At 44.4% G+C, this 25,675-nt stretch overlaps 1 protein-coding gene across 2 annotated transcripts in view; it reads left to right on the forward strand.

Annotated features, from left to right (window-relative positions):
• The first annotated feature begins 9,008 nt into the window (after nucleotides 1-9,008).
• The window catches only part of KCND3 (potassium voltage-gated channel subfamily D member 3), a 120,222-nt gene continuing 103,555 nt past the window's right edge, over nucleotides 9,009-25,675 (forward strand). For both annotated transcript variants that reach the window (XM_050911524.1, XM_050911525.1), the window contains exon 1: nucleotides 9,009-10,117. In XM_050911524.1, the coding sequence (XP_050767481.1) occupies nucleotides 9,009-10,117 (1,109 nt within the window). The remainder of the gene's footprint in view (nucleotides 10,118-25,675) is intronic.

Below are 25,675 nucleotides of genomic sequence, written 5' to 3' on the forward strand. Positions count from 1 at the left end.
CATGTGTGATCTTTTCTTGATTCATTAAGGTCAGCTGAGCAGAAAATTTTGCAGCTGCTGGCTAGCTAGCAGAGCTGCTGGACACCATCCACGGCTCTTTCCTCTTCCCTTTTGGAAAGAAGTGGCAGAATGCAGCTGCCTGTGAGGCTTTATTTTGGGTTGGAAAATCTCCAGACATAGAGGGGGAAAAAACTGAACACGCTGTAAATCGAAGATGGCCTTGAACCAACCCCCTTGGTTTCCAAGTACCAACAGGCAGTGAAAGACTGCAGACCGAGACAGGGATATGGACTGCCCATCACACACCGACGTCTCTGACGGATGGATGGGTCTGAGAACCGCACAAGGATGCAAACGGTACCCCTGTAAATTCTGCAGTGTTCTGCAAAGTGGAGCTAATACAATCTCCCGTCATCCTAAATAAATCCCCCAACCCTTAACATCTCCCTGTATGGAACCTTCTTCAAAAGGTGCTTGAAAATGAGTCACTTTTTCCTTCAGGATTTTTTTAAGCCAATAACAAGATCCCCTTAAAAACTCCCGAGGGATGCTGAGAGAATTCGGGGTTTCATTTTTTACAAATCTCTATAAAATGTTTCAGATACTGGTTTTGCAAAAATCCTAAAGCAGAACTGCGTTACGAAAGATCATTTATTATGGACACTTTCCTGATTTAATAGTCTAGTTTTCCTTATAAGAAAGTCTGCAAAATTTTGATCCAAATGCAATTTTTAGCAGTTTTTTCTGTGTCAAAATAAATTTTTCACCAGAAGTGCACTGATAAAAGAAAATTTAGATTAGCGCTAGTGAAGACCATCTCTGCCCCTAACGTAGACACTGCAGTTCCCAGTGATAAAATATACACGAGACAGACATACAAGTGAGCAAGACACTTGAACTCCTTATTTTGCCATGCCTGTGGCATGAAGGCGTCTTACTTCAAGAAAGTGGAAGATATTTTTAATTGGATTTATAGGACGAGATAGGAAGTGCCTTGTGCCTTCCTTCATTTATTCATTTTTAGGACTACCTGTTCGGTGCATTTGTGTACCGTGATAAGAAGCCCAAGAGAAAGCTTGGAGGGTGGATAGTTGGAAAGATGGATGGATGAATTTGGAGAAATGCCCCATCAGTTTGCTTTACTATGCCAGAGTGATGGGTAGACAGATCGACAAACGTATAACTAGATCGCTCTTTATACTTTTGTGCAACTTATGTCTTTCAGGAATCATATAGCCATTTATAAATATTTATACATTCTGATAATATACTTTTTGTCAATAAATATTATTATATTCTTTCTTTAGAAGGAAACTAGGAACACAAAGCTTAAAAGACTTCGCCAATGTCTGAGAGAGTTTTCAAAAGAAGCAGAGAGATATTCAAGCAGCTGTGTTTTCCAGGCTGTTTCACTCACCAGACCAGATATATAATTTTAAGGTTACAAAGACTGACTCTTTCGCATAATCATATTAATGATCTTTCTTTAATCTATGCAGGCATTTTCACAAGCTTGGATCCAAAGCAAGGGAACTGTTGGCACAATCTATAGGACATAATCAGACTACAAAGCTACAATGTTATGGCAAGCTGTAATTTCAAGCAACCAAGCTAGCTTTATTACTGCAACTGTCATTACAGAATGCTTATGCAGCATGTCCACGAAGTCAATGGGATATTTAGATGCAGAATTAATGCAGGATAGCGCCCAGTGTAAAGAACAAACACAGTAAATAAAATACACTGTAGAGGCATAGGATATAAATACAGAAGAAAATGGCAGAGCAAAAAAATCAAGTGAACTATATTTAATATTGATATTTAACCATGCATAGTTTATTCCAGTTGTTTCTCTGCATACGTGGCTTGTTTTAACACTGGCAGGTTCTACTTTTCAGTAATAGAATGAGAAAACGTTGTTCAAAAAGTTTTAATAAACCCTATAATTGGTTCAGCAGAACCTAAGGAGGTATTCCTAGAAAGAGAGAGAAAGGCAGAAAGAAAGAGCAAATGAGAGAGAGACAGAGAGAGTTAAAGAGAGAAAAGAGAGAAAGAAACAAAGAAACAAAGAAAGAAAAAGATAAATAAAAAGAGAGAGGGAGAAGAAGGAATATTTTCACGTCTGACTATCTGCAGCTAGCTTGCTTTTGACTTTCATACTCTATTTAAAAATACAAAATTGGGAGCATTGAAAAAGAGTTCCCAAATTAGCTTTTTAATAGAGATCGGAAGTTAAAAGGGGGCCGAGTCATGGGGGAAAAGCTGTTCAGAATCACAGCCAGGCCAGAGCCAGCAAAGAGTGAGGCCAGAGCACGCCTGAGTGGGAGAAGAGTCAGTAAGTTTTATGAAGTGATGACATTGTAAATCACAGAAAAACCTCTTATACCAGTAAAAGCCCAATGACATTTCTGGTTTTCCTTTCTTCTGAGCATCTGCAAGAGGAAAAGAGCAAGTGGAGATATAGGAAGTATTTTAAAGAGGAAAGCAGTTCTGAAGACATCTAATAGAGATGGATTCCGGATGCTTTGATTTGCTTAAATTCATACAGCCACTGGAAGTTTCTCACAGAAGTTTTAGGATTCACTTTGCACATGACTATTCATGTGTCCAGCATACAACTATTTGTATCCATATTCTAAAGATTGTAATAGTTGCGTTTGCATAACCTCATTAACTAGTCTGCAGACACTGTAATGCAGCTTATAAATACCATTGGGGGAAATTGTTTTGGAGGAGCATTACCCAGGACCTGACATTGAGAAATTAGTATTATTTTTTAATAATTGCATTCAATTATCAGGGACTAGACAATGTCAGGACACTGAACTGGGTTGCTCAGGGTTCTGGTATCAGAGTTTCCAGATCACATTTTCCAAACCAGACAATCTGAGTCTTGAAGTGTTTGAGGATTTGGAGGTTTGGTTTTGGTTTTGTTTTTTAAATAAGGCCTTGGTTTAAGAGCTCTCAGAAGAAAGGCATGTTGTAACACAGGCACACAAAATCACCTGGAAAATGGACCCCGGATAGCGACGGCTTTGCCAAGCCCCCGTTTCCCCTATTTTAGAGGCGCAGAGGCACACCAGATCCCCCCCCCCCCCCCGCCTTGTCCTTCCTCTGGTCACAAGCGATACATCTGGAGAGGCGCCTGCTGCGTTTGCCAGCGGAGCGCCTTGCAGCCACCCCGAACGGGGGTCCCGCGCCCCGCCGGCCGCCTCCCGCTGCCGCACCCCGGGAGCGGGGCCCGCCGGCCCCGGCCGCGCTCGCTCCGGGTGACACCTGCCGGCGGCTGGGAGGGCGGGAGGGAGGCGGCCGTGTGCGGAGAGAGCCCCCGCTCACCCCGGGCCCCCCGCCGCAGCGCGGAGCCCCCCCGCCGCCGCCCCCGGCCCGGCTCTGCGCCCCCCCCCCGACCCCGCGCCCCGCGGAGCTGTCCGCGGCGGCGGTGCTGATCGCCGCTCCCCGCCGCCCCGCGCCCGCGCACTCCGCGCCCGCGCACTCCGCGCCGCCCCGCGCTCCCGGCAGCCGCATGGCAGCGGCGGCGCTCGGCTGGCGGCCGCGGCCCGGAGCGCCGGGCGGGCAGGGCGAGGCGGCGGGCCGGCGCGCCCTGCGGAGGTGAGGGGGCCCGGCGGCAGGGCGGGGAGGGGGGGGACGGACACACGACACACACCGGCCCCGGGGGGGGGGGGTCACCTGCGGGCGGGGAGGAGGTTGCGCCGGCAGCCGCGGCGGGCGGCGAGGGGCAGGAGCGGCGCCCCCGGCTCGCTCCCACCCCCGCGCCCTCCTCGTCCTCGCCCCCGCTCCGCACCCTCTCCCGCTCCTCGCCTCTGCCGCTCTCCGTCCCTCCCTCGTTCCCATCTGGCGGCCGCACGGACCGTTCCAGCCCCGGAACTCCCGGCGACAGATTAAAGTGTAATATTGAGCTGTGGAAGGACGCGAGGCAATGGCGAGGCAGCCGAGCTCCTGTATTTCACGTATGTATTTGTCTTACTTTATGGAAGTCGCTAACTATCGCTGCGGCGCATCAGTCATTGCCGGGAGCTGCCCGGCAGAGCAGGGCAAGACTGGTTTGCTCTGATTTGGGCTTATAGTTATTTACTTAATGGAGATTCGCCGGCAAACAGATAAATGAGCGAGGATGCCAGGTCTCTGAGCGTGTGGAGTCCAACTTCTGACCGTGGATGAAAGAGGGATGCTGAGGTGGTGTGGAGACAGGACTGGTAAGAGCTGCCAAGGAGCAGGGCAAGTGGGAACAGCAGGATGAGGGGGAAAGGGGACAGATGGTGGGAAGGAAGAGGGGAGAAGGAGAGAGGGAAAGATCGGTTTACGTCCGAATCATTTATTTTTATTCCTGAATGTAGCCTCCTGCCCTGGCTAAGGTAGCGGTTGTAGGTTTGCGATGCTGGAGGCATAGCTCATTTTCTCGTCCAGGAGAAGGGACCTCTCCTGCATGGTCCCCGCCTGCCCGAGAGTCAGGGACACAGAGGAAGCGCCGGGAGGGACCAGAGAAGTTCATCCCATACTTTTCCCCCCTTCATCCCCCCCTTGCCACTGCTGGCACATTAGCATGCAGGGTAGGCTCCGGTGTGTATTTAATGACTCCATTTGCCAGTGTCTCTGTTAGCTTACACCACCGCCTTTCTTCAGTCTCGCTTCCCAGCCTGCCTCCCTGGGACCAGCTGGGTCCATCTCCCTGCTGCGTCCACACGGGCGGACTCGCCGGGAGCCGGGCGCCGGTTCCAGCTGGGTTAGGCGGCGAGAGCAAAGCTCCGAGCGGTACTGGAAGGGGAGGGGGCAGAACGAAGCAAGCTCAGGCGAGAGAGGCAGGGAGAGACTCCGTCTTGGCAGTAATGAGGGAGAAGCTGTTTAGTCATCTCTCTATATATACTTTCACAATGATGATCACATTTACTGATTGCTTCTGACTGCATTTAGAGAGGGAGTCAAGAGGCAGGCAGCACAGTTCACCTTTTATCCTGAGGAGTGACTGCTCCCCCTTCCTTCCAGTTCCCCAGATTTAGCCCTACTTTTGGGTGCTGAGAGCGTCTTTCCTTGCCAGGTAAGGCATCGCTGCGAGCCGGCAAGATGGGGCTCTCTGGGCTGACTGGGAGGGAGGGGAGAAGTTTGCATGCATTTATCCTAAGCCTGTTGCTTTTGCTCCTAAATCTCTCCAACGGACTGAGGGAGTGAATGTTTTGCAGAAAGTTTTATTATCCGACGTGATTGTGAAGGGAAAGGAGTATGTGACTGACGGAGGATATTGAAGCTTTGGCTGACATATTTTGCTTTAAAGCGAATATATCTTTGCTGTCTGAGCCTGACCCAACAAGGACAGGAAAGGAGAGAACAAATCATCTCAAGGCTCTTCACTCCCATTAGCAGTATCTCATCAAGAAACTCACAGTATGTTTATCAGCCGTATTTTAAATCATCCCTGTCTGCTTCTAGAAAGGGAAACACTATGAGATTTTTGTTTTGTTTCTGCTTTCATGAGACTACGAAGAGACATTTATTAAGTGTGGCATTGCCGGTGGGAGCTAATGTGGTAAGAATCCATCATTTATTTCTTGACCCTTCAGGTGAATAGAAATAGAAAAACTGTGTTCTCTAAAGTTTTCCTCCAGAGCTTTATTGACCTAGCCGTGCCTGTCAGGTTTTTGTTTGAAACTGGGATGAAACCACGGTGCCCACGAAGCGGCTGCAGCGCAGACGACCTGCGGGAGCCAGCGTGGTCAGGGAGGGACTCAGCCGGGGTCGGGAGTCCTGGGAGGGGACGGGGGGCTCAGGCCACAGGCTTTCCTGTCAAATTTGCTTGCACCATTTCACTGTCCTCATAATGATCTAAAGAAAACAGATTCTTTTCTCTATAGACGCTGACTTTTTTAAATCAGAAGGAGGCAAATTATTTTGTTTCGTGTACCAGGTCTTCTAAATGTCATCAGCAGGGTACCAATCTTTTGTTAACCAGTTCCTTTCAAATTACATGCAGAAATTACAGTAATTAAAATTAGAAATATGTGTATAGCTAATTATATGCTTGTTAGAATTAAAGTGTGTCTGTTTGCTATGCGAGCTGAAGAGACTCTGTCGACTGTACAGTATATTTTGAGCCCGGCCAATTGCTTTCCAGCCCCAAAAGCCTGGTTAGCAGTTACCAAAACCCAGGCATGCAGAAAAGGAGGATTCTTTCCATATTTTTTAGATAAACTTGTTACTTCATATTTTTTTTACTGAGCTTAGTTTGTGCAGCTCTGAATTACAAATCCAGTCCTATCTCTCTCTTAATTTTCTGTCTCTTACTTTGGGGAGGGGTGGAGTTCCAAGGACTCATGGACAAGAAAAAGCAAAACCTCTGTGACAGAGGATTTCATTACTCTGCTCCCTCGCAGTCCTTCAGACAATTTATAGCTGAAAAAGACTCTCTTTTTGTGTATTTTGAGGATCAAATAGGACAGATTTAATGCAACTTTGAAAATTAAGCTGTGTGCGCTAACCAGCTGCCTCTCTTGGTCAAAGAGAAATGGGAACTAAACTTCCACACAAGAATACCCCTCTCTTTCTCTGTTGTTTTAATCTCCTGTCCATTTCATAGATATTTATAGCTTCCCCACATACACTGAAAGCATGGAAGGACCCATTTTATCTTTAAAAATTGATTTGAAAATGTGTAAGTCACGAGTTACCAGTGCTTTATTAGAACAATTATATGTGAAGTATTTATAGTGCCTCAGCAGCTAATGTAGGTAACCTGGAATTTACAACCAAAGTTATAAAAGTACAGAAAAGATTTCTAACGAGGTTCCCCTGAGAAATCAGGGGAGATGAGGATCCAGTGTACTGTAGTTGGTCAGGTCACCGTACGTCGCCAATCAGTCCTGGTAGAATGACTGTGGTGGTGCCGCTAATTGAAATTACAAAGCAGAGAAGACAGTTTACCAGCAGGGAAAACAGGAACAGGATGCATTATCCTGGTCTTTTGGTTATTTGCCTGTATGTGTTCGGTGATTAATGAATGAAGTGGTTCTCATTTTGCTGCCTCTTGTTTTGCAGTCCTGTTCTTAACGTGATGTTTCTTAAAAGTTAAGAGATCCATCACTGCTGGTATAAGAAATCGGCAGCTCTGCTGTCTGAGCCCACCGAGCCCCTGGAGATTGCCTTTCAACTAAAGACCGGGGCATATTTTCAAAGTCGTGCAGAGAAAGTTTGCAGTGCTAAACTGTGCAGTGCAGCCTCTTCCCTGCACAGACGAAAGAGCCGGGTCTCCAGGGCTGTCAGTCTGGCACTATTAACGCAATAAATTCCCTCTTCAGGGGGAGAGAAAAAATAGCGCATAGTAATATTGAACAATTCTTTATAGGAAAATGTTGTGGGATGTTTGCTCCAGTGCCATGTATATAAGCAAAGTGTCTCCTTGGGATAAGCATCACTATGGATTATTATATGTTTCGTAATTACAAAACCTCTTCCAGCAGCAGTAAGATGCTTGCACGAGGGATTTCAATTGTCCTTTAGATAGTAAAATTGCATAGAAAGATACTCCACATTAAGGTGATGAATGTTAATGTGCCCTGAAGAGGAAGAGCATTTCTGTGAGCAGTTTAGTCATTTTCACCACAGATTGATTCCATCATTTTTTATTCAGTATTTTGATGGCCTGTTGAAATCAATAATGCTGCAGCCTTACTGGCTGGAATGGCAGCCTTCATATAATTACAAAACTTCAGAGTAAAACTGCCTAGAAGGATACCATGTAGAGGATATAATTAAGCTTTGAGGGCCTGAGTCAGTGGAATCAATGGAATTTGCATTGATAAATCGACTTTTGATAGGACCCCTAATGCATCTTATATGATAATGGCACCTTTCTCCAGATAATTTTATGGTAGAGTTAGAAAAACATTAGGGAAGTGAAAGTAAATACAAGTTAAAACAAAAGTTAAATATTGTAAGAACTCTGACCAAAGATCAAAAAGAAAAAGAAAATTCATGGCTAGATCAGAACCACATTAACTACTCTAACTTCAAGAGAATGTGGGTTTCTAGTGGCTGAGGATCTGGACAACTTGGGATATTTGTCATCTAAAAATCAAGAGTGCAGCGAACATACTTCATTTCAACCTAGCAGTCCTTCAGTTCTTCAGCTGAAGGACTTCTGCCTCTGTTAGCTAGGAAATAATCAAGGTGTCTTCCTGCTGGAAGAAAGTTGTCCAACTTTGGAGGCTTCCCTCATTCTGATGTTCTTGGTACTCAGTTGGTAGCTTAATCCATCAGCTTTCACACCCGGGATTCAAGCTTACTGTTGCTCAGGTATTCCGAGCAGTGTTTCCCTGAAAGTCAGAGTTTTCCTCTGGCCCGGTGGAGGGATGCAATATTTCACAAGAGTAAAACCCATCTCTAAATGAAAGAGACCAGCAAAAAACTGCTGCGGAGGCCAGGTCTTTAATTAAAGGTGGAAGAAAACTAATGAAAACCAGAGAAGATTTTCTGTTTCTTTCACCTGAAAGTGTCCAGCTCGGTCCAGTCGTGGCGTTTCATGGCATACAGTTTCACTGGGTGAACTGCAAGCTGATGTCACTGGAGTTCCCAGCTCTTTCCTGACAGCTGTAGTTAAACTGATGAGCACATGAGGCTTACACCTGGGGAATTATGGATTAGTCTTGTTTGTAAGGAAGCAAATATAAATTAGTGTGTTTATGCTACTTTTAAAATGCTTTTAATGAGGAATCATTTGCTATTCAAAATTTCAATCTATAATAATGCCATAACCCCGCTGAGCTGATTATCATGTGCCTTGTTTAACATCATTCTTCAAATGGGAGATGAGGGCAAGCCAGTTGTTTTAAAGTCTTGTGTATGTACTGCTATCTGACTCTAACACAGTGGGGCAAGACAGCCCGCTTGACTGTGTGTTGTGTTTTTATTTTGTTCTGTGTTTTAGATGGAACTGATCTGACTTCCAACAGGTCTCAGGAGCAGCCTAACTGTCTTCTCCAGTAACAAGGCCTGGGGTCATCATGGCAGCAGGAGTAGCAGCATGGTTGCCCTTTGCCAGGGCAGCCGCCATAGGGTGGATGCCAGTGGCTAACTGTCCCATGCCACTGGCTCCAACGGAGAAAAACAAGAGGCAGGATGAGCTGATCATTCTCAATGTGAGTGGCAGGCGTTTCCAGACCTGGAGGACTACACTGGAGAGATACCCGGACACTCTCCTCGGCAGCACTGAGAAGGAGTTCTTCTTCAACGAAGACACTAAGGAGTACTTCTTTGACCGGGACCCTGAGGTCTTTAGGTGCATCTTAAATTTTTATAGAACTGGCAAGCTGCACTATCCCAGGTACGAGTGCATCTCTGCTTATGACGAAGAGCTTGCCTTCTATGGGATCCTCCCTGAAATCATTGGGGACTGCTGCTATGAAGAGTACAAAGACAGAAAGCGGGAAAACGCGGAGCGGCTGATGGATGACAATGACTCGGAAAACAACCAAGAAGGGTCCATGCCATCCCTGAGCTTCCGGCAGACCATGTGGCGAGCCTTCGAGAACCCCCACACCAGCACCTTAGCCTTAGTCTTTTACTATGTCACCGGTTTCTTTATTGCTGTCTCTGTGATCACTAATGTCGTGGAAACTGTCCCGTGTGGCACGGTGCCTGGAAACAAGGAGCTTCCATGTGGGGAAAGATATGCTGTGGCTTTCTTTTGCTTGGACACAGCTTGCGTGATGATTTTCACGGTTGAGTATCTGTTGAGACTCTTTGCGGCCCCAAGTCGCTACAGGTTCATTAGAAGTGTGATGAGCATCATTGACGTGGTGGCCATCATGCCGTACTACATTGGCTTGGTGATGACCAACAATGAGGATGTCAGCGGAGCCTTTGTGACGCTAAGGGTTTTTAGGGTTTTCAGGATTTTCAAGTTCTCTCGCCATTCCCAAGGCTTAAGAATCTTGGGCTACACTTTGAAGAGCTGTGCCTCCGAGCTTGGCTTTCTCCTCTTTTCCCTCACTATGGCAATCATCATCTTTGCAACTGTGATGTTTTATGCAGAGAAAGGGTCCTCGGCAAGCAAATTCACCAGTATTCCTGCTTCCTTTTGGTACACTATTGTAACCATGACAACACTGGGGTGAGTATTACTTTTTCTTTTACTGAGCAGCAGGCAAGCATGTACTAGGAGCTTGACTTCAGTTACTCCTAAGCATTTTCCTGGGTGCATGTTCGAACAGGGGCTGGAACTGTTAAGGGCTTGATTGTTCTTTGCCTTACCACTTCTGCAGTTTATGCTTATGTGAAGTTGTATAAAACAGAAAACGCACTTACACCCACTTGACAAATGCTTGGCACAATGGTAAATGAGTGCAGGAGGAGCAAGGCTGTGGAGTAGCAGGTCCTGTTTCGCACTCCTTCTGCAGGAGAGGAAAGTTAACGTAAGTGCAAAGGAGCTGGCAACTACAGCTTATGGTTTTTTCAGACATTCGTTTGAGCCATAGATTTTACATGAAGTTGCTGATGTATATGTTGTCTCTTTTCACGATGTCGGTCATTGTTTCTTCACTTGACATGCCAGGAACTATAGATTTGCTGAATTCAAATGGATGTTGTCGGCCACTATACTGAAAATACTCAGTGATCTCCAGGACATGATCTGTTTTTTACTTAACGGAGCAGGATACAGGCTTCTTGTCTGTGTTTAGCTGTGAGTTTAAAAAATCATACAAGTATGCTGTAGCAGTTGCAGTAGAATTTCAAACGTTTCCATGGACAGGTACAAAGATAATGATATCAAAGCAAGGGGAATGTAGCCTGGAGGGCACTTTTTTCCCTTATATTTCATTTCTGTCGTACAGATGTTTCTACTGAGATTATAGATTTGAGCTTCTGTTGCTCTGAACTAAAACCTTTGTAAGCAGAATGACCAAGCCCTCACCCTGACGGCGTTATGTAAAAGAAAGTAGGCATCACAGGCCGCTGCTTCAGGCAGTCACAAAGTTATGATTGAATGCAATCTCTTAATTCCACACGTCAGAACAATATACTAAGTTTATAGTTGCTTTGCAAAGAGTTTTCCCACTGGAGAGTTCACACAGTTTAATATATAGATGTAGACAATTCTCATTCTTGTAATATGGTGACCACTTTTTCTCTAAACTGCTTTTGATTTTAAACACTTCTCTGTGCCTATTATACATGAACAGGCTCACAGTAGCACTTTTAAATTATTAAAATCATAATTCAGCTGTCAGAAAGGCACAGAATCTGAGCATATGACAACTGCAAATCTGAATTTCTTTATTAAGTGAAAATGTAGAACGTGTTTGTCATAGTCACCAAAAGATCTCTTTTTCCTCCTTTTTAACATCTAAGCAAAGTTTGCAAGTTCGTATGGCAAAAACTAAGTTCCTTACCCTGGAAAAGAAGTCAGTGCTTACTCAGAAATCGAAGCTGGGCTTTGGATCCCAGCACTCCCCCACCCTGTGGTTCAGCTTTCCATATTCTGACTGGTCCATACTGGTCAGTTCCCACCCTCCTGTCCCCACCATCGTATCTGAGCAGCTTCAGAGGGACACCTCTCCTGGGTGGCTTGTTCGCGCGTCCTCTGCACAAGGGGGAAATGCATGAAAATACAGTTCTGCTTTCTGGTTTCTGTTTAACAATGGTCGCACCTCTCGCTCTATCTACACACGCTTATGCACATTCACGCGTATGTTGTTATATCTTTGTGACAGGAAAGCTGGGGTCAAGGGAACGTTCCGTGTTGGTTGGGAACAAACCCTCTTTGTGAAGTACATGCAGAATGTGCTGTAGTGCAATTGAGCCTCTATTCCCGTCAGTGCGGTGACTTGGTCTTGTTCTCTTTCCCTTCCTTTCTGAACGCATGGATAGACAAGCCAGAGTGCTCCTGAGGACTTTAAAGTGTTCTCAGTCTGTTGTAATCACAGAAATTATAGATGAATGAGTGCTTTAAATGAGTTGACAAGAATTTTAAAAATTAGACCTTTAAACACGGCTTTGTATGAGTTCATTGGAAAGGGCGCTATAAAATGCTGTCAAAGCCTTAAAGCTTAAACTTCTAGTATTACTGATTTGGGATTTTTGTTGCAGGATTTTAATTAAAATAGGTGTCTCTAGCAAATAGTCTATCAGCTAAGTTTAGTGTCGTATCACAGACTTAACAAGAAACCCAGAAACCTCGATAATAGCAGACCCCGAAGAGCCCCTGTGCTCTCTGAGAACACCTATCTGCCCATGATGGCATTCGGCGGGTGCCTAGCGCTTCCTCATCCAAGCACCCGAAGCCAAACACTCTCCACTGGCTTGCCCAAAACCTGTGCTAGAAAGAGAAGTTGCTACTATGAGCCATAAAAACCTAATTCCTGCCAGACCAGCTCCGCAGAGCCCCGCCGGACCCCTCAGAGAGGCACTTTTTGGAGCTGGTCAGGACGGTGGTGGGGTCCCAGCTGCGTGGGCGCAGGGACCGCCCTGGGGGAGCAAGGCGCTGGCGGTGCCAGCACCAGCCCTTGGCTCCTGCAGCAGCTCTCACCCACGGCTTGGCATCACGGCGCAGAAATTCATGAACGCTAGAAACGAAATTTTTGGCCTCAGGTCATTTCCACCTTCCTGACTCCTACCATGTGGTGGGGGTGGTTAACATCTCCTGGCCCCCTTCATTTCCCCATAAATCCTTTCAGTTTTGCCAAACTGGCATTTTCATACAATATACATCTCTCTTCAGAAGTCATTTCAATGTGTTTGGAAGGATCTTGTTACTAATGAGAGTACCGGCAATTCCTATCGCACAGACGTTGCCAAAAATGCAGCCAAAGTCTCTGACGTGCTTCTTAATACATCAGACTTTGCCTAGTTAGTGGTTGCCAGTTCGCTGCTTGCATTTCAGCAGTGCTCAGTGCTTTTATGAATATCTTAAATATTTTCTGCCATTTGCCTTTAAAAATTCAGTCAGCGTTTAAAACAAGAAATTATAAAGCACAATGGTTTTTAACTCAAATCTATACACGTATATATGTATTTTTTGTTTTGAACCCTGAAACATTTAAATCCAGATAAGGGAACATTTCCCTGACACTGGGACTCCACCATTGCTTGTGACAGAGTGCTTTATAAAAGTGATTTGGAACATGCAGGATAACTTTTCCCATGTTATTAAGACCTTAAAAAATTAGCTCCATTTGTATAAAAGGGAAAGTTTACTTACAACAAACAAACAAGGCTAGCATTAGGAAACCATTAACTCTCCTACTGTACTGTACATCAACTGCTGTTATTCCAGATTCCTAAGTATCTTTAGGATACAACTGAATTTCCAGATTGACCCATAAATGAAAAGCAGTAAAAACGCCTTTCTTCTTGAAGGTGAAGCACTACATAAAATAGAGTAAGTGCTGCTTTTGGTGGGCTTACTGTGCAAATCAGTTTTGAGAAATCCAGGACGACTTGCAAGCTCCTTAGGTAGTTAACAACCCAAGGAGATAGGTACAACAGTTTTTCTGGAATGGGAAACAAAGCAAAGGAATTAAATTATACTGACCCTGCATCTCTGATCCCTCTGCTGTGCCCATCAGCCCTGGTTTAACAGAGGCTGTTTTTAATTTAGCATGATTTAAATTTTGCTCAGGAGGTTTTATAATGAAAGCATTATTCTTGGGTGCATCTTAAATCAATCTGAATTACTGAAACAACTATTCAAAATTAATTCAAAATCAGCTATCCAATTCATGCAGAAACATTTTTCTCAAGAGGCCAACAGCTACCCATCTTCTCTCTTGCCCTCGTCTAAAACACCAGTACAATAAATATCAGCTTTGCCAGCACCCTTTCGTTGTTCTGCAGGAGGTTTTGACCCCCAGGACCCTCCATCTCAGTAACGCAAGCACTGCCGAAAGCAGCGGAGGAGCACAGTGCTGGTTCCCATCGTTAGCATTCATGTCCCTGTCTTGGTTTTTAGCTAACTTGATATGCAATAGCCACCAGTTTTACATCTACATAGAGACAGTTCAATTTTCATAAATTTTGTTACCTTGTTACCAGCGTGTTGGTTTTATTCACTTTCAAATAGCATTTGGTTGTGGACGAGGCAGCATGTTTCGCTGCCCACCAGCGTGCACCACAAACACGGCTGCGGTACGAGACCTCTCTCACGCTACTGATGCCCACACCATTTTTGCCCAGAGTGCATATTTTTCTAAGCTTTTTATAGCTGTTTTCATTTCACCTGACAACAGCAGTATGTTTCAGACTCTCGGGCAACGTCTGCGACCTGCAGCGTAGGCAGCAAATTGTAGTTGTGAAAACCTAAGTGCCGCGTCTACCTGCTCCATCCTGGGGCACGGAGAGGTTCCCGAGGGCTCTGCAGAGCATCGCCGCCGGGCTCCCCGCCGTGCCCGGGCCTGGGGGGTGCCAGAGCGGAGCACCAGCACCTAGAGCAGGCGGTGTCAGCACCCCCCATCCCCACCACAGCTGGGAGCAGACTGGAGCAGAGAGGGGTGAAAAACCTGCAGTATATCCTGGGGGGAATCGCCACTGAGATCTTTGGGCCATTGGTGTCAAGAAACCAGCAGTACCGCAGACCAAGGAACAGAGGTTGTTGATGGATTTTGTTCTGGTTTGAGCTTAGGGATACGCTGTGTGATTTTCTATTGCCTAACGAAGGCTGAGCTCCCGCAGCTCAGCGCCCTCGGGGTGGTCCTAGGAGAATCTATCTTGCGTCTGACTGTCTCCCTTACAATTTGCAAGAACATAATGGTTTCGAGAACGCTATCCCTCTTTCAGGTTCGGCTGCACTGGTCAATGAGTTTGAAAGATACACATCAGTGCACTTGGACAACACAGTCCTATCTATATAATTCATTTCAGGAACCAGGTTAATGCTAGGAAGTCAATAAAACAGACGTCTTGGCCTGGTTATGTCAACAGCCCGATCTGGAGCAAGATCTGAAATTTCTTTGTTTTCATTAGCTGAGTGCTTAGAGAGCAGGGATTTGGGGGTAAGGGTCTATATTGGTTTGTCTTGGTTCAAGCTGGTACCCCGTGGTTCTGCAAAATGTGGGTCAGAGAAGCGCGAGAGGACTGACACCTGATCAACCCCTCTGAAAGAAACATCATTCTTTGTTTAGCTTATTTCTTGGGCTTTCTTTTTTATTGGTATTCAATCATGGACAAGAAAGGGGAAGAAATTTAAGTAGTGAAATAGCATGTGAAATACTCGCTGCCAAACTGTTGACAGCTGGACTAGCATGAACTTATTACTGACCACGTTTCTTGCAAATGCTGCCAGCTACCGTATGAACAGAGATCTTTTTGCAGTTATTTCTCCAATGCAAAGTACTGAAACCACTCAAGCTGATAGTAACCTTCATTCACCCTCCTTCATGCAAACTAAGAGGAGTTTGCAAAGTAAGGAAAAAAATAAATCAGCCCTGGAGCGCTGCCATTCCCGGCTTCTCCGGAAAGATTGCTGTTTGGCCCAGTAATCATATCGTGCGTGTCAGTACTTCGGTAACTGCCATTAAACTGAATTAGAAAAATTGCTTTAATAGAAACACTGCTTTGCATATTTAACATCATCGATGGAAAGACGGATAAGATGCAGGATATTTCCTTTGTAATGCAAGGCGCTAAAATTTCGTCACTCTCACTATTTCCCACACAGTCAACAACTCTTACATCCACAGGCCAAAGAACTGCTTGAATTTAATATACAGAGAGTCCAATCAAACAATGAATTGATGGAACTACACAAAGAAGCCATTTTCTTGAGCTTTCATTCTCTTGACTCCAGCTTCATCTTATACGAAATGTGTATCAATTTTCTTCTCCTAATGGATTTACAGAAATTGTGTGCGAAATGTCTTTGTATCGGAAACTACAGATGGAACCTTTTCCCTTCACTATCTGGATGTAAATCTCAGGCAAGCATCTCATTTTTGAGCTATTTGTATTCACCAGAACCCCAGAAGTATTAACATACCTTTATTCATTCTCAGAGCAAGTGGAATTCACTGGATTTTTCTCTCTCTTAAAAAAAAATAAATTTATCTGTCCTTAGGCTTTTTGTGGCTTTGGATATTTGTAGTGATTGCACGTACGTGCAAACACACCATTTTTAATGTGCAAGACAAAATAACTTTCCTTTAGGGTAAACTCATGTAAGAAGTGAATTATTTTGAATAAGGCCAAGTAATGGTACTGGCTAAAATTGTAACGTGACTGCTAAATTTACCAATGGAAGCCTTGGCAGAGATGCATCTATAGCAACTGATTTATGATTTTTTTCTAAGCTCCTCTTTCTTTTTTTTTCCCTTTCTCTCTAGCCTGCATCACAGTAAGTGCCTGAGAAATACAGATTAAAGATAACATTGTATTTTCATTGGAGATGAAGGGGAGTGATTGGCTTGCTGACTGGATCTGAGCTATTTTTAGTCTCATAAAATGATAATTTCATAACATTTCATGACCCAGTAAAAGTAATTAGTTTACAGAGATCAGCTGAAAATAAGGGACAGAGTAGCCACTGCCAGTCGGAAATCAGGGAAAGGGGAAGTGAAGTTAAAGGCCCTGCGACAAACTAGCCAAAACTCATTACGTCCCTCAGCTGATTACAGCCCATGCAGTCGGAATCCGTTTTCAGGGTGAGTCGCGGAGCAGAGAGGAGCACAGAGGGGGCTTCTGAGCGACCCGGGTCTCTGCAGCCCCTCTGGCCGGAGGCTAATCCTCTACCCGGGCGGCTGCCAACCACCACCCTCCCTCGTTACAGATGCCATCCGTACATCACACCCTTACCTAGGCTTTCACTTGGCACGGATTTAGCATGGGGCACCTAAAACGTGAAATGAAACTCCTGCCCCGCTTTAAGATTAGGAAAACAACATGAGACGTTTTTATTGCAATTTCTTAAGGGATCTGTGCATTCTGGGCGGCTGAAGCCAGAATGTGGGAATACCTGTGACCAAAACCAGCTTATTTCTAGGCTGTAGAGGAGTGTCCCAGGCACTGTAATGCAATCACCTCATTAAAGAAAAAAATACAAAAAAGTGTAAGATAAACAGAGAAACTTTCTCTCAGCGTCAACCAGCATTCTTCCCTGCCACCCATCACACTTAGAGCTGGACTCCAGTCTCGGGTACCACGCCGCTCTCAGTGAACATTAACACTGCTACCCGTGTAATTCAGGACGGTTTCAGTGGAAGCAGGGTACTATTTGCATTTAACGCAGGCCATGTCTGCCTACCCTTCATTCCAGCCCATGCAGAAGTACACAGGGACGGAGCTGCCAAAGCACGCTATCAGAGGACATAGCAGGTTTATTTATTTTTAATGCAGCACAAGCCTCAGAAATGGCGATACCCGAACCCAGCAGCTGGTTTTTGCACTGCTCATAGAAGTGCTCTGGCAACGTGCTTTTGTGCATGACCCTGGCAGTCAGAGGGCCCATGGCTCAGCCCCGGCCGCCTCTCAAGGCTCGCCGAAGGGTGCTGGCAGCCGCAGCGATATCCCACGGTGAGCATCACGGCTCAGTATAAGTTGAAGAAGAAAAGAGCTACAATTAGGTTATTTATCCATTGCCCTCCCACTCTCACTGCTTCGACATCCAGCACAGAAATTTTTTTTCTGTCAAATTCCACCACATCCACTGTGAATTTATTAATATTTTCCTTCGGTGCAGGCAGACTGCTGGATGTTTTTCCTGCGGACCAGGAAGACAGGCAGGGCTCACCCAAGCTCTGCCTTCTCCTGGACAGGCAATGCCTGCAAAAACAGATTGTGCCTATTTAACTATTTACCACTGCTACATTAGAGCACATTCAAGGGCTGTAATTCACCTCTTAAAGTTACAAGTAAATGTGGAAGAGTTATTTTAAAATCAATATCTAACAGAATGCCATTGTTCCAACATTAAAACCTGCTGGGAAATCACTAGGAGGCATGTGGCAAGTCAAATCACTGCATGCCAGAGGAGGAAACAATACATTACTCCTTTAAAAGGTGCAAGTCTTTAGTGGCTTTTCGTTCTGGTTTGCAGCCTCAGAAATGACGCTGGAGCATCTGGCTCTTTCTTTCCCTCATTCTTTCGTGATTTCACTCTTTTGTTCTGGCTCTACATTGTGGACTTTTTCTTACTTTCTGCATGGGGCCGTGAGGGGTTTGGGTCTGGGGACGAGCGCTGCGATGGCATTGTCACTGCTGTCACTCCTCCTGATGGAGAGTGGCACTCTGCGTATGAATTATCTCTCACCTATAAAAGCATCTGCAACAACAACAAAACCAAAATGGGCAGCCACTCAAAGTCATTTTCCGAGCAGGCTCTTCACTGCTCGGGTTCAGGAGAGCCATTGAGCAGATCGCCTGGGGAAGCCTGCTGCTTTAATCTTGGCCTGCCATCTGCAGCAAAATTAAAACACAGCTCAGCTTTAGCTTTTTGCCTTCAGGACTTTGCAAAATTTGGCTGATGTACATCCCCAGAAAGCCCTTGAGAAGGATTGTTTGCTTCTGGAGAGAGTAGTCCTGCAGAACCAGGCTACGGACCCCTGAAACCTAAGCTTAAACAGAGATGCAGAAGTCTCAGTGCAACTGTGCTGTGGAGTCTCCTAATAACAAGGTCAAATAATTCAAGTAATAAGTCTTACATGTATGGAGCGAAGCAGCCGCTGTTATTGAACGTACACCGTGTACGGGTTTGCTGAACGCTCGTGCGGCAGCACGACAGAAATAACGCCCCGGCACCCACAAACCTCGCCCAACCTGCCTTGCAGCAGGCAGGAGCGAAAGCTGCTGGGTTCACTTTTAACAGCTCCTGTTAATCAAACAACACATCCTCAACATTGTGAAGCACCCTTAGCTTTTTATTACGGGTAATTATTTTTCACATACTTATTGCGTTATTCTTTGTGTACATGTGACTCCCCTTTGCCATCTAAAAGACACAAACTGCTGCTGTTTTTCTCATCTTGCCTGTAGATACAGGGTTTCACATCAGATGTGAAAACAGCAGATAATAAAATCTCGAGTCACTTTCAGCCTTCAATATTTAAATGCATGGCCTTGATAACAAGATCTCACCCCACAACCGGACAGCCCCTTTTTTTCTTCTTTGTACTAAGGAAAACACTTCTTAGTATTATTTAATTTTGCTTCTTTTCTCACCCAGTTGCCACAATCCTCAATTCCATGTCTGGATGCTCTACATGCACTTTTGGGGTGTAATTTGGAGACAACACGTCATCAACAGTACACAATTTTCTCTATATTTGTGTGACCTGGAGCACAAGGGAGCCATCCTCCTTAAATATTAATTACAGTCACTATGGTAAGAACAAAAATAGCACTTTATTTTTCAATTGAAAAGGATAATGCAAGCCAGCTATTCTTGCAACCTAATGCTTGGCAGAAGAAAGCTATCTTCAAAAGGAAAGCTAAAATGAGAGAAAGCTGCTCTGAGCTGCTTTCTCCTACAGTCCATCTACTGCAGTGTCTCAGTTGGGATCAGGAACGCTCTTTGAGAGCAAACTCCATCATCCTGTCCTTGCTGCAGTTTGGCTCACAGTGCAAAGAGGTTTCAGAGCATGCAAACTGCAGTCCTTCTGGATGAAATACGGCTGGAAGATGCACTCCAGGAATGCACCTAATGTGCTCTTACTGCTAATGGGCATTTGGTCCATGGACCAGACTAGGACTAGTCTAAAATTAATCCTCCCCGAGACGGGTACAGTAGGGATGCTCGGCCCTCTGCACCAGCTCAGCTCCTGTTGAGCCGCACTACCTGCTAATGCAGATATAAACTTAGTCTTTCCTGGCAATTGATTTCAGAACTCATTCTAAATTACAATCCTGTTTTAGTGTCTTTTGAGGTTTACATAGTTTCTTGGCCTTTTGTCATCAATATTAAACTGAGCAAAGCTCCAGTGGCTTCTTTCTGCCTCTTCAGAGGGAAGATAGGAGTAGGCTGTTGTCGATTTAACAGACTCTGACACCTCCGTTACTCCACTGCATGAGAGCCTTTTTCTAGTAATCAGTGTCTGAAATGAGTAGAAACAGGACTGAAATTCACCACTTTGAACATGAATCAATGAAGCATTATTGCCAACACACATCCTTCACTGTCACACGTTTCGGTTGTGCTGTTGGTTCAGGAAGATTTAAAACCCCGTCTCCCACCCAGCTTTGCACCTGTGAGATATCCTTTTTATCAAGCTCACTCTCTGATCTCTGCATAATTAACCAAAATATGAAATCCCTAGCTTCTGCCGTGCGTGTGTGTGCTTTAAAACTTCCTGCAAGACCACTAGATTGTGTACAGATGGGCAATCACGGTCAGCTCACAGGAGGCAATCACAACTTTTACTTGGTGCCTCTTTCGTTTTCCTGCCTACTTACATCTGCCTAACCGTCTGTTCATCAATCCAGGGAGCATCCATCATGTAACAGGATGAGTCCTACTGAGTCAGACACTCTGCTTCAGTTCATGAAATGAGTTGGCATGATATTCTAGCCTTGGCACACTAGATGTAAAAGACTTCAGCCCTTTTAGATATTTTTCTGCTACAGAGGAATAGCAGGCCAGATTAAATAATAGAAACATTCATTCAGCAAGACAGCTGTTGAATGAAAATATGCAAACCAGATGAAATTAGGTAAAAGTCATCTCTCTTGCTAAGGGTCAAAACAGGTAGTAAGCTGGGCTGAAGGGATACAAGATTTTTGGGCTGCAGAGGGCTGAGCAGGATGAATTCCACCACTAATGAGCTTAGTGAATAAGCTCATTACCTAACGAGCTCTATTGAACAAGCTTGATTTCCAGCCTAGGGAAAGCCTCCTGAATAGATAAAACATAGGTAAACAGCTCCATCAGTTTACATACAGAAGACATATCTGTAGCTCAAGAGCAAAGCCATGGTCATTGTCAAGAGTCTTTCCTGAAGGTGTAGACGTCAGGATGGATCAGAAAAGCAACAAACAGTAGAGGCTCTTTTCCAGTTTTGACCTTTCTTTACAAATTCTGATACAAACAAGGATGCACACCAACATGACTTGTTACCGCACGCTTGTCCTAGTAACTTTCCTTCGGCATTAACATAGGACTGTTCTACCCTCCATGTAAGACACCACAGAGCTGGACTAGGTAACCTCCAGAGGTCCTTTCCGACCCAAATTATTCTACGATTGTATGAACAAATCTTCCTGAAATGGGGATCCTGTGGATCTCCATCTGAAACCCCAATCTTGCTTTTGTGGCCTGGGAAGATAGGTCAGATCAGATGCCAATTTAGAGGTCTTGCCAAATGGCCCAAAGGAAATCTCACATCCACACTGCCTTGTGGACAATTTATTCCTCAGAAAAGTAGGAGTCTTGAAGTATCTCGTCTGTAAGGAATGGTCCATCATGGACCCACATGCTGTTTAGCACAGTTTTCAATTCTGTTGGCTTGGAAGTGAAAGGAGGAAATGAGATTTCAGAAAAGGAGAATAGATCTACAGATGTTGAAAGAAAAATCTTTAAATCTTAATTTTTCTTCTACATAGTAACACTTGCATTTATTTTTACCATTTTTTCTTGGATTTTCAGCAGATACTGAAGTATTGTTTAAACTATTCAGCTCCTATAGTTGTGCCACTCTCAGACATTGCCACTGTCCGTCCTTCGTCTGTTATCGTCCGAGCAGAGCTAAAAAATGTTTGAAGAGGAAAAGGGAAGGAAAATGTCTGAACTTTGCAGTAAAGAATAACTGCTGATTTGGCGGGAGATACAGATTTTTAGGAGAGAACAGGTGTTCAGTCTTTAAATATATATATATTTAAACCTATGCATGCACCCCCTCAAGTGCACATCACAGGGTAAATAAACATGCACACAGCTCGCTTGTACATGTCAGTAAATATTCACATGATTGCAGCATGGAAGTCTGGCACCAAATGTACTGTGAACTGAAAATGAATTTCAGCAGCTTTTATGATTCGTTTTTTGTCAGAAACAAAGGAGGCGTCTGTCGCTGCCTCGTTAGCCGTGTCCAGGGGGGTTCGTTTGCTGCTGCAGCACATAAAACCCGCTACTCAGGCGAGGCTGTGGCTATGTGCGTCCTTCCAGGACTGCTTTATTGACAGCTTTGACAGCCCCTCGCAATTTCATCTATGTAAATAATTTTTAATGGTTCTGCCCACTCTGATCACAATGCCTGTCGGGAGTAACTTCATTACAGTCAGTGAGTCACACCAGTGAAAAACGAGTGTCACTGACAGCTAAACTGGGCTCTGTGGATTTGAATAGGTCGGGGTGTAATTTGGGAGACACGTTATGCAGTACTTTTATGGGAAAGTCATTATAGCAAGAGATGCCTGCTGGTGTCAGGTCCTCCACAGAGCCGTATCTCATCTTTCATGTTCACCAGTGCTTTCCTTGGACATCCCGTGAAGAGCAGCGATTTCCATCTTGCAATATTAGATGCACTATAGTTAAAGCACTTAAGAAAACTGTTGGATAGAATTTGTGTGCCATTAATAACTGCTTCCCTGGCAATATCAAAACAGAGTGGGCAGACAGCGCATCTACTACCTATAGCACTTGACTAGACAATAAATTAAATCCACCCATTAAATCATCACAAACTGAGAGAAGGGGCATTTATCTGAACATCTGTGCATATTGAATGCTTTATCTGCAATGTGAAATACTTATGATGAAAACTATTGGTGACTAAAAGCAAGTCAGACAAGGATTTGTGGAATATTGTAGGAAATAAGCATAGCTAATGCACCCTGCACTCGGAGCAGCAATTTCAGAGGATCTGCAGGCAAACAGACAAATGAAACCATCAGCCGCAGCAGCACGCAGACAGACACACGGGACAGCACAGAGCTGTTAGGCAGTCACTGCACCTTTGCTGAACTTGGTTTACAATATCAGACAGCTTAACACAAATGAATGCCAATAGTATTAGTGCAACCCAGTAAAGGAGCAGGACTTATCTGGCAGTGCTAGTTGAGTATCTCCAAGTAGAAGTGGGCAGACAGCTTCCCTTTACCTTGACGTGTCCCATTTAACTGATTACTCTTAGCTTGTTCTCAACCTCATTGCTGGATCACACAGAAAGATCCACCTCTTTCTCTAAAGGTCGGCATCACATTTGATACAGGATACCATAAAACATGTTGTAGAAGTAGGATGCCTTGTGTCCTGCTTTTCTGGACAATGTTTCTCCCTCATGAGCTGTCACAGTGGCTTAGCGTAATGGGCTTCTGAAGGCCAGATATGACTGCCAAGGGACAAGGTGAAGGGGTTTTTAGACAGCCGCAACCATTTCCCTCATCCAGTCCTATCACCAGGGAAAGATATAAATGAAAGTACAACAGCATCTTTGCAAGCTCTCACTGTGACTCAGGACAAAAAGCTTCATGTGAGCAAGGCAAAATTATGGTAACTTTGTGCTTCCCATAGTCACCTTCGGCAGGCGTTTGGGAAGGACCCGATGACCATTTGTCAGTTAGCTGTATGAATCTCTGTGCCAGGATTCTCAAAGTCAAGTGAGACGTAGATTCCAGCTCTGGCTGTGAAATAACAGAGATCCAAAGTTTTCTTCACTGTGCTCTGCTCTTCCGGACACCCGAAAGCAGTTGCCAACCACTGGGCAACAAACTTTATAGATGGAAAAAACTCTGAGACACTGAATCCCCAGCTATCTGGAATTTAATCAGGTAAACATGCACAGTCAGATATCCCTCTCATCCCACACTGGGATCGCTCCAGTTACAGTTCTGCTGCAAGACAGGCACTGTCTCCAGCGCACAGCTGAAAGGCCAGAGGTCCAGAGAGAGAAGGTGACCTGACAGTGGTCACACAGCAAGTGTTATCAGTAATCAGCTCAAATGGCTTACTTCCAAATGTGCAATGCAATCTAAGTAAAATATCAAAGAACTCGATCTCCTCTCACAGATAAAAGGAGAGAATGGTCAAAAAAAATCACACAGAATTTTAGATGATAGAATAAAGGATGTTCTACAGGTGTATGTTTTTCTGCTTTACAGGGAAAGATTGAAAATGATTTAGCAAAACGCAAACACAAGGTGTTTCTTTCCCAGACGCTCATTTATTATTTAATACTAAACTACTATAAGTAACAAATCTGCAGAATCATCTAGCCAAGAAATGTATGCATGCATGTAAAGAAACACATACACATCTCACCAGACTCTGCCAAAACGTTGTCATTCAGCCCAGCCTGCGGATGGGCTGTTTCTGTGGGTGTTAGGGAATCAGCGAAGCGGTTATGTCTGTTCCACGCCTGCCTCACCTATCACGTGCTTGCAAGAATTTCTGTCGCTGTGAATAGGCCTTTCCTCCTATTCAACTTTGCCTATAATTTATCGGTTTTAATAGATTATAGCTATACATTTTGCCAGAAGAAAAACCAGTTCATCTGTGTCCCACACAGTACTGTGAATTAGAAAGTAGGACATCTGTGTCTCAGGCAGTTGGGCATTCTTCAGAATTTTATCCAGCAACTTACTAAAGCAGAATATATGTACTTTGTGACAAGTACTGCCACACAGTATGTAAAACGTTAAATAGCAGCAAAACCAGTCCATTTAAGTTACAATATAATGTAAGATTTTGAGCTTTTACTATATAATCCATTTTAAAGTACTCTTGGATACGCCGTTCTATGGTAAAATTAGATTTTTAGCAAAACCTGGCCTACAAAATACAGCCCAAATACTTAGCAAAACAAAATGTAATCATAGGAGTCAGTTTGCCATCTAAGATGCAATGCATCCTGTAGATCTTTTTTCCCACTTATCTTTTAAATGCAATTTTCTGTCCCACTCTGTTGAAGACCAGGTTGAATCAATAAAATAAAAATAGCATTGTAATATATCTCGTGGCAAAAGACTAATGCTGCTTCTAGTCAGTAGCTGTAAAAGTGATAAGCCCAAACCAGATCTCATGTAAACGTGCAGGTCTTTGACTTTTATCTATTTTGTTGCTTGTCTACAGAATAAGGCATTGAACCCCACTGACACCAGAGCCTGACTTTCAGCAGTTCCAGGCGGCTCAAGCCCCCTGTAAGTACAGGAGGGAAAAACCCCAAATCTCTAACTGATTAGACAGACTTTTCCTGTAAGATGCTTGAGCATCTTACGAGCATGCCAGCTTTCCAGCTGACAGCGTGCCTGGGCTGAGACTCAGAGGGAATAACAACAAATGCAACAAATCATCTACTTAGTCAATGGGCAAAGTCCAGCCTCGGAATTTAAAAACAATCACTCTGTCTAACCGTTATTCATTGCATATTTTTCCCTTGTACAGCTCTGTCACTGGTTAATAAAATACCACAAGATGACTGTCCACTTTAAGCAATTACATGCAAGACACCTAATGCAATAGTTGGAACCCACGCCACGAACACTTCCATAACACAGGAATAATGGGTAAATTTTATGGCCTTTCTATGGAAACATGGTGAATAAAAGAAATCAAGAGAGCAGAAGTCACAGGCCAGAGCGCAGTGCGTACAATGGGCTCAGAAGACGTCTTAGAATCTGCCATATGCATTTTTGAAGTCCCATGAATAGAGTGAGTGTATCCTTAGCCATAACCCTACATGCATCCAGCTGGGAGTAAATCAGATTGAGCAGGTATGAAAAAGATTATTGAGGATTATGTGTAAGATGTGAAAAG

The sequence above is a fragment of the Gymnogyps californianus genome, chromosome 27, assembly GCF_018139145.2.
Source record: "Gymnogyps californianus isolate 813 chromosome 27, ASM1813914v2, whole genome shotgun sequence".
NCBI lineage: Eukaryota > Metazoa > Chordata > Aves > Accipitriformes > Cathartidae > Gymnogyps > Gymnogyps californianus.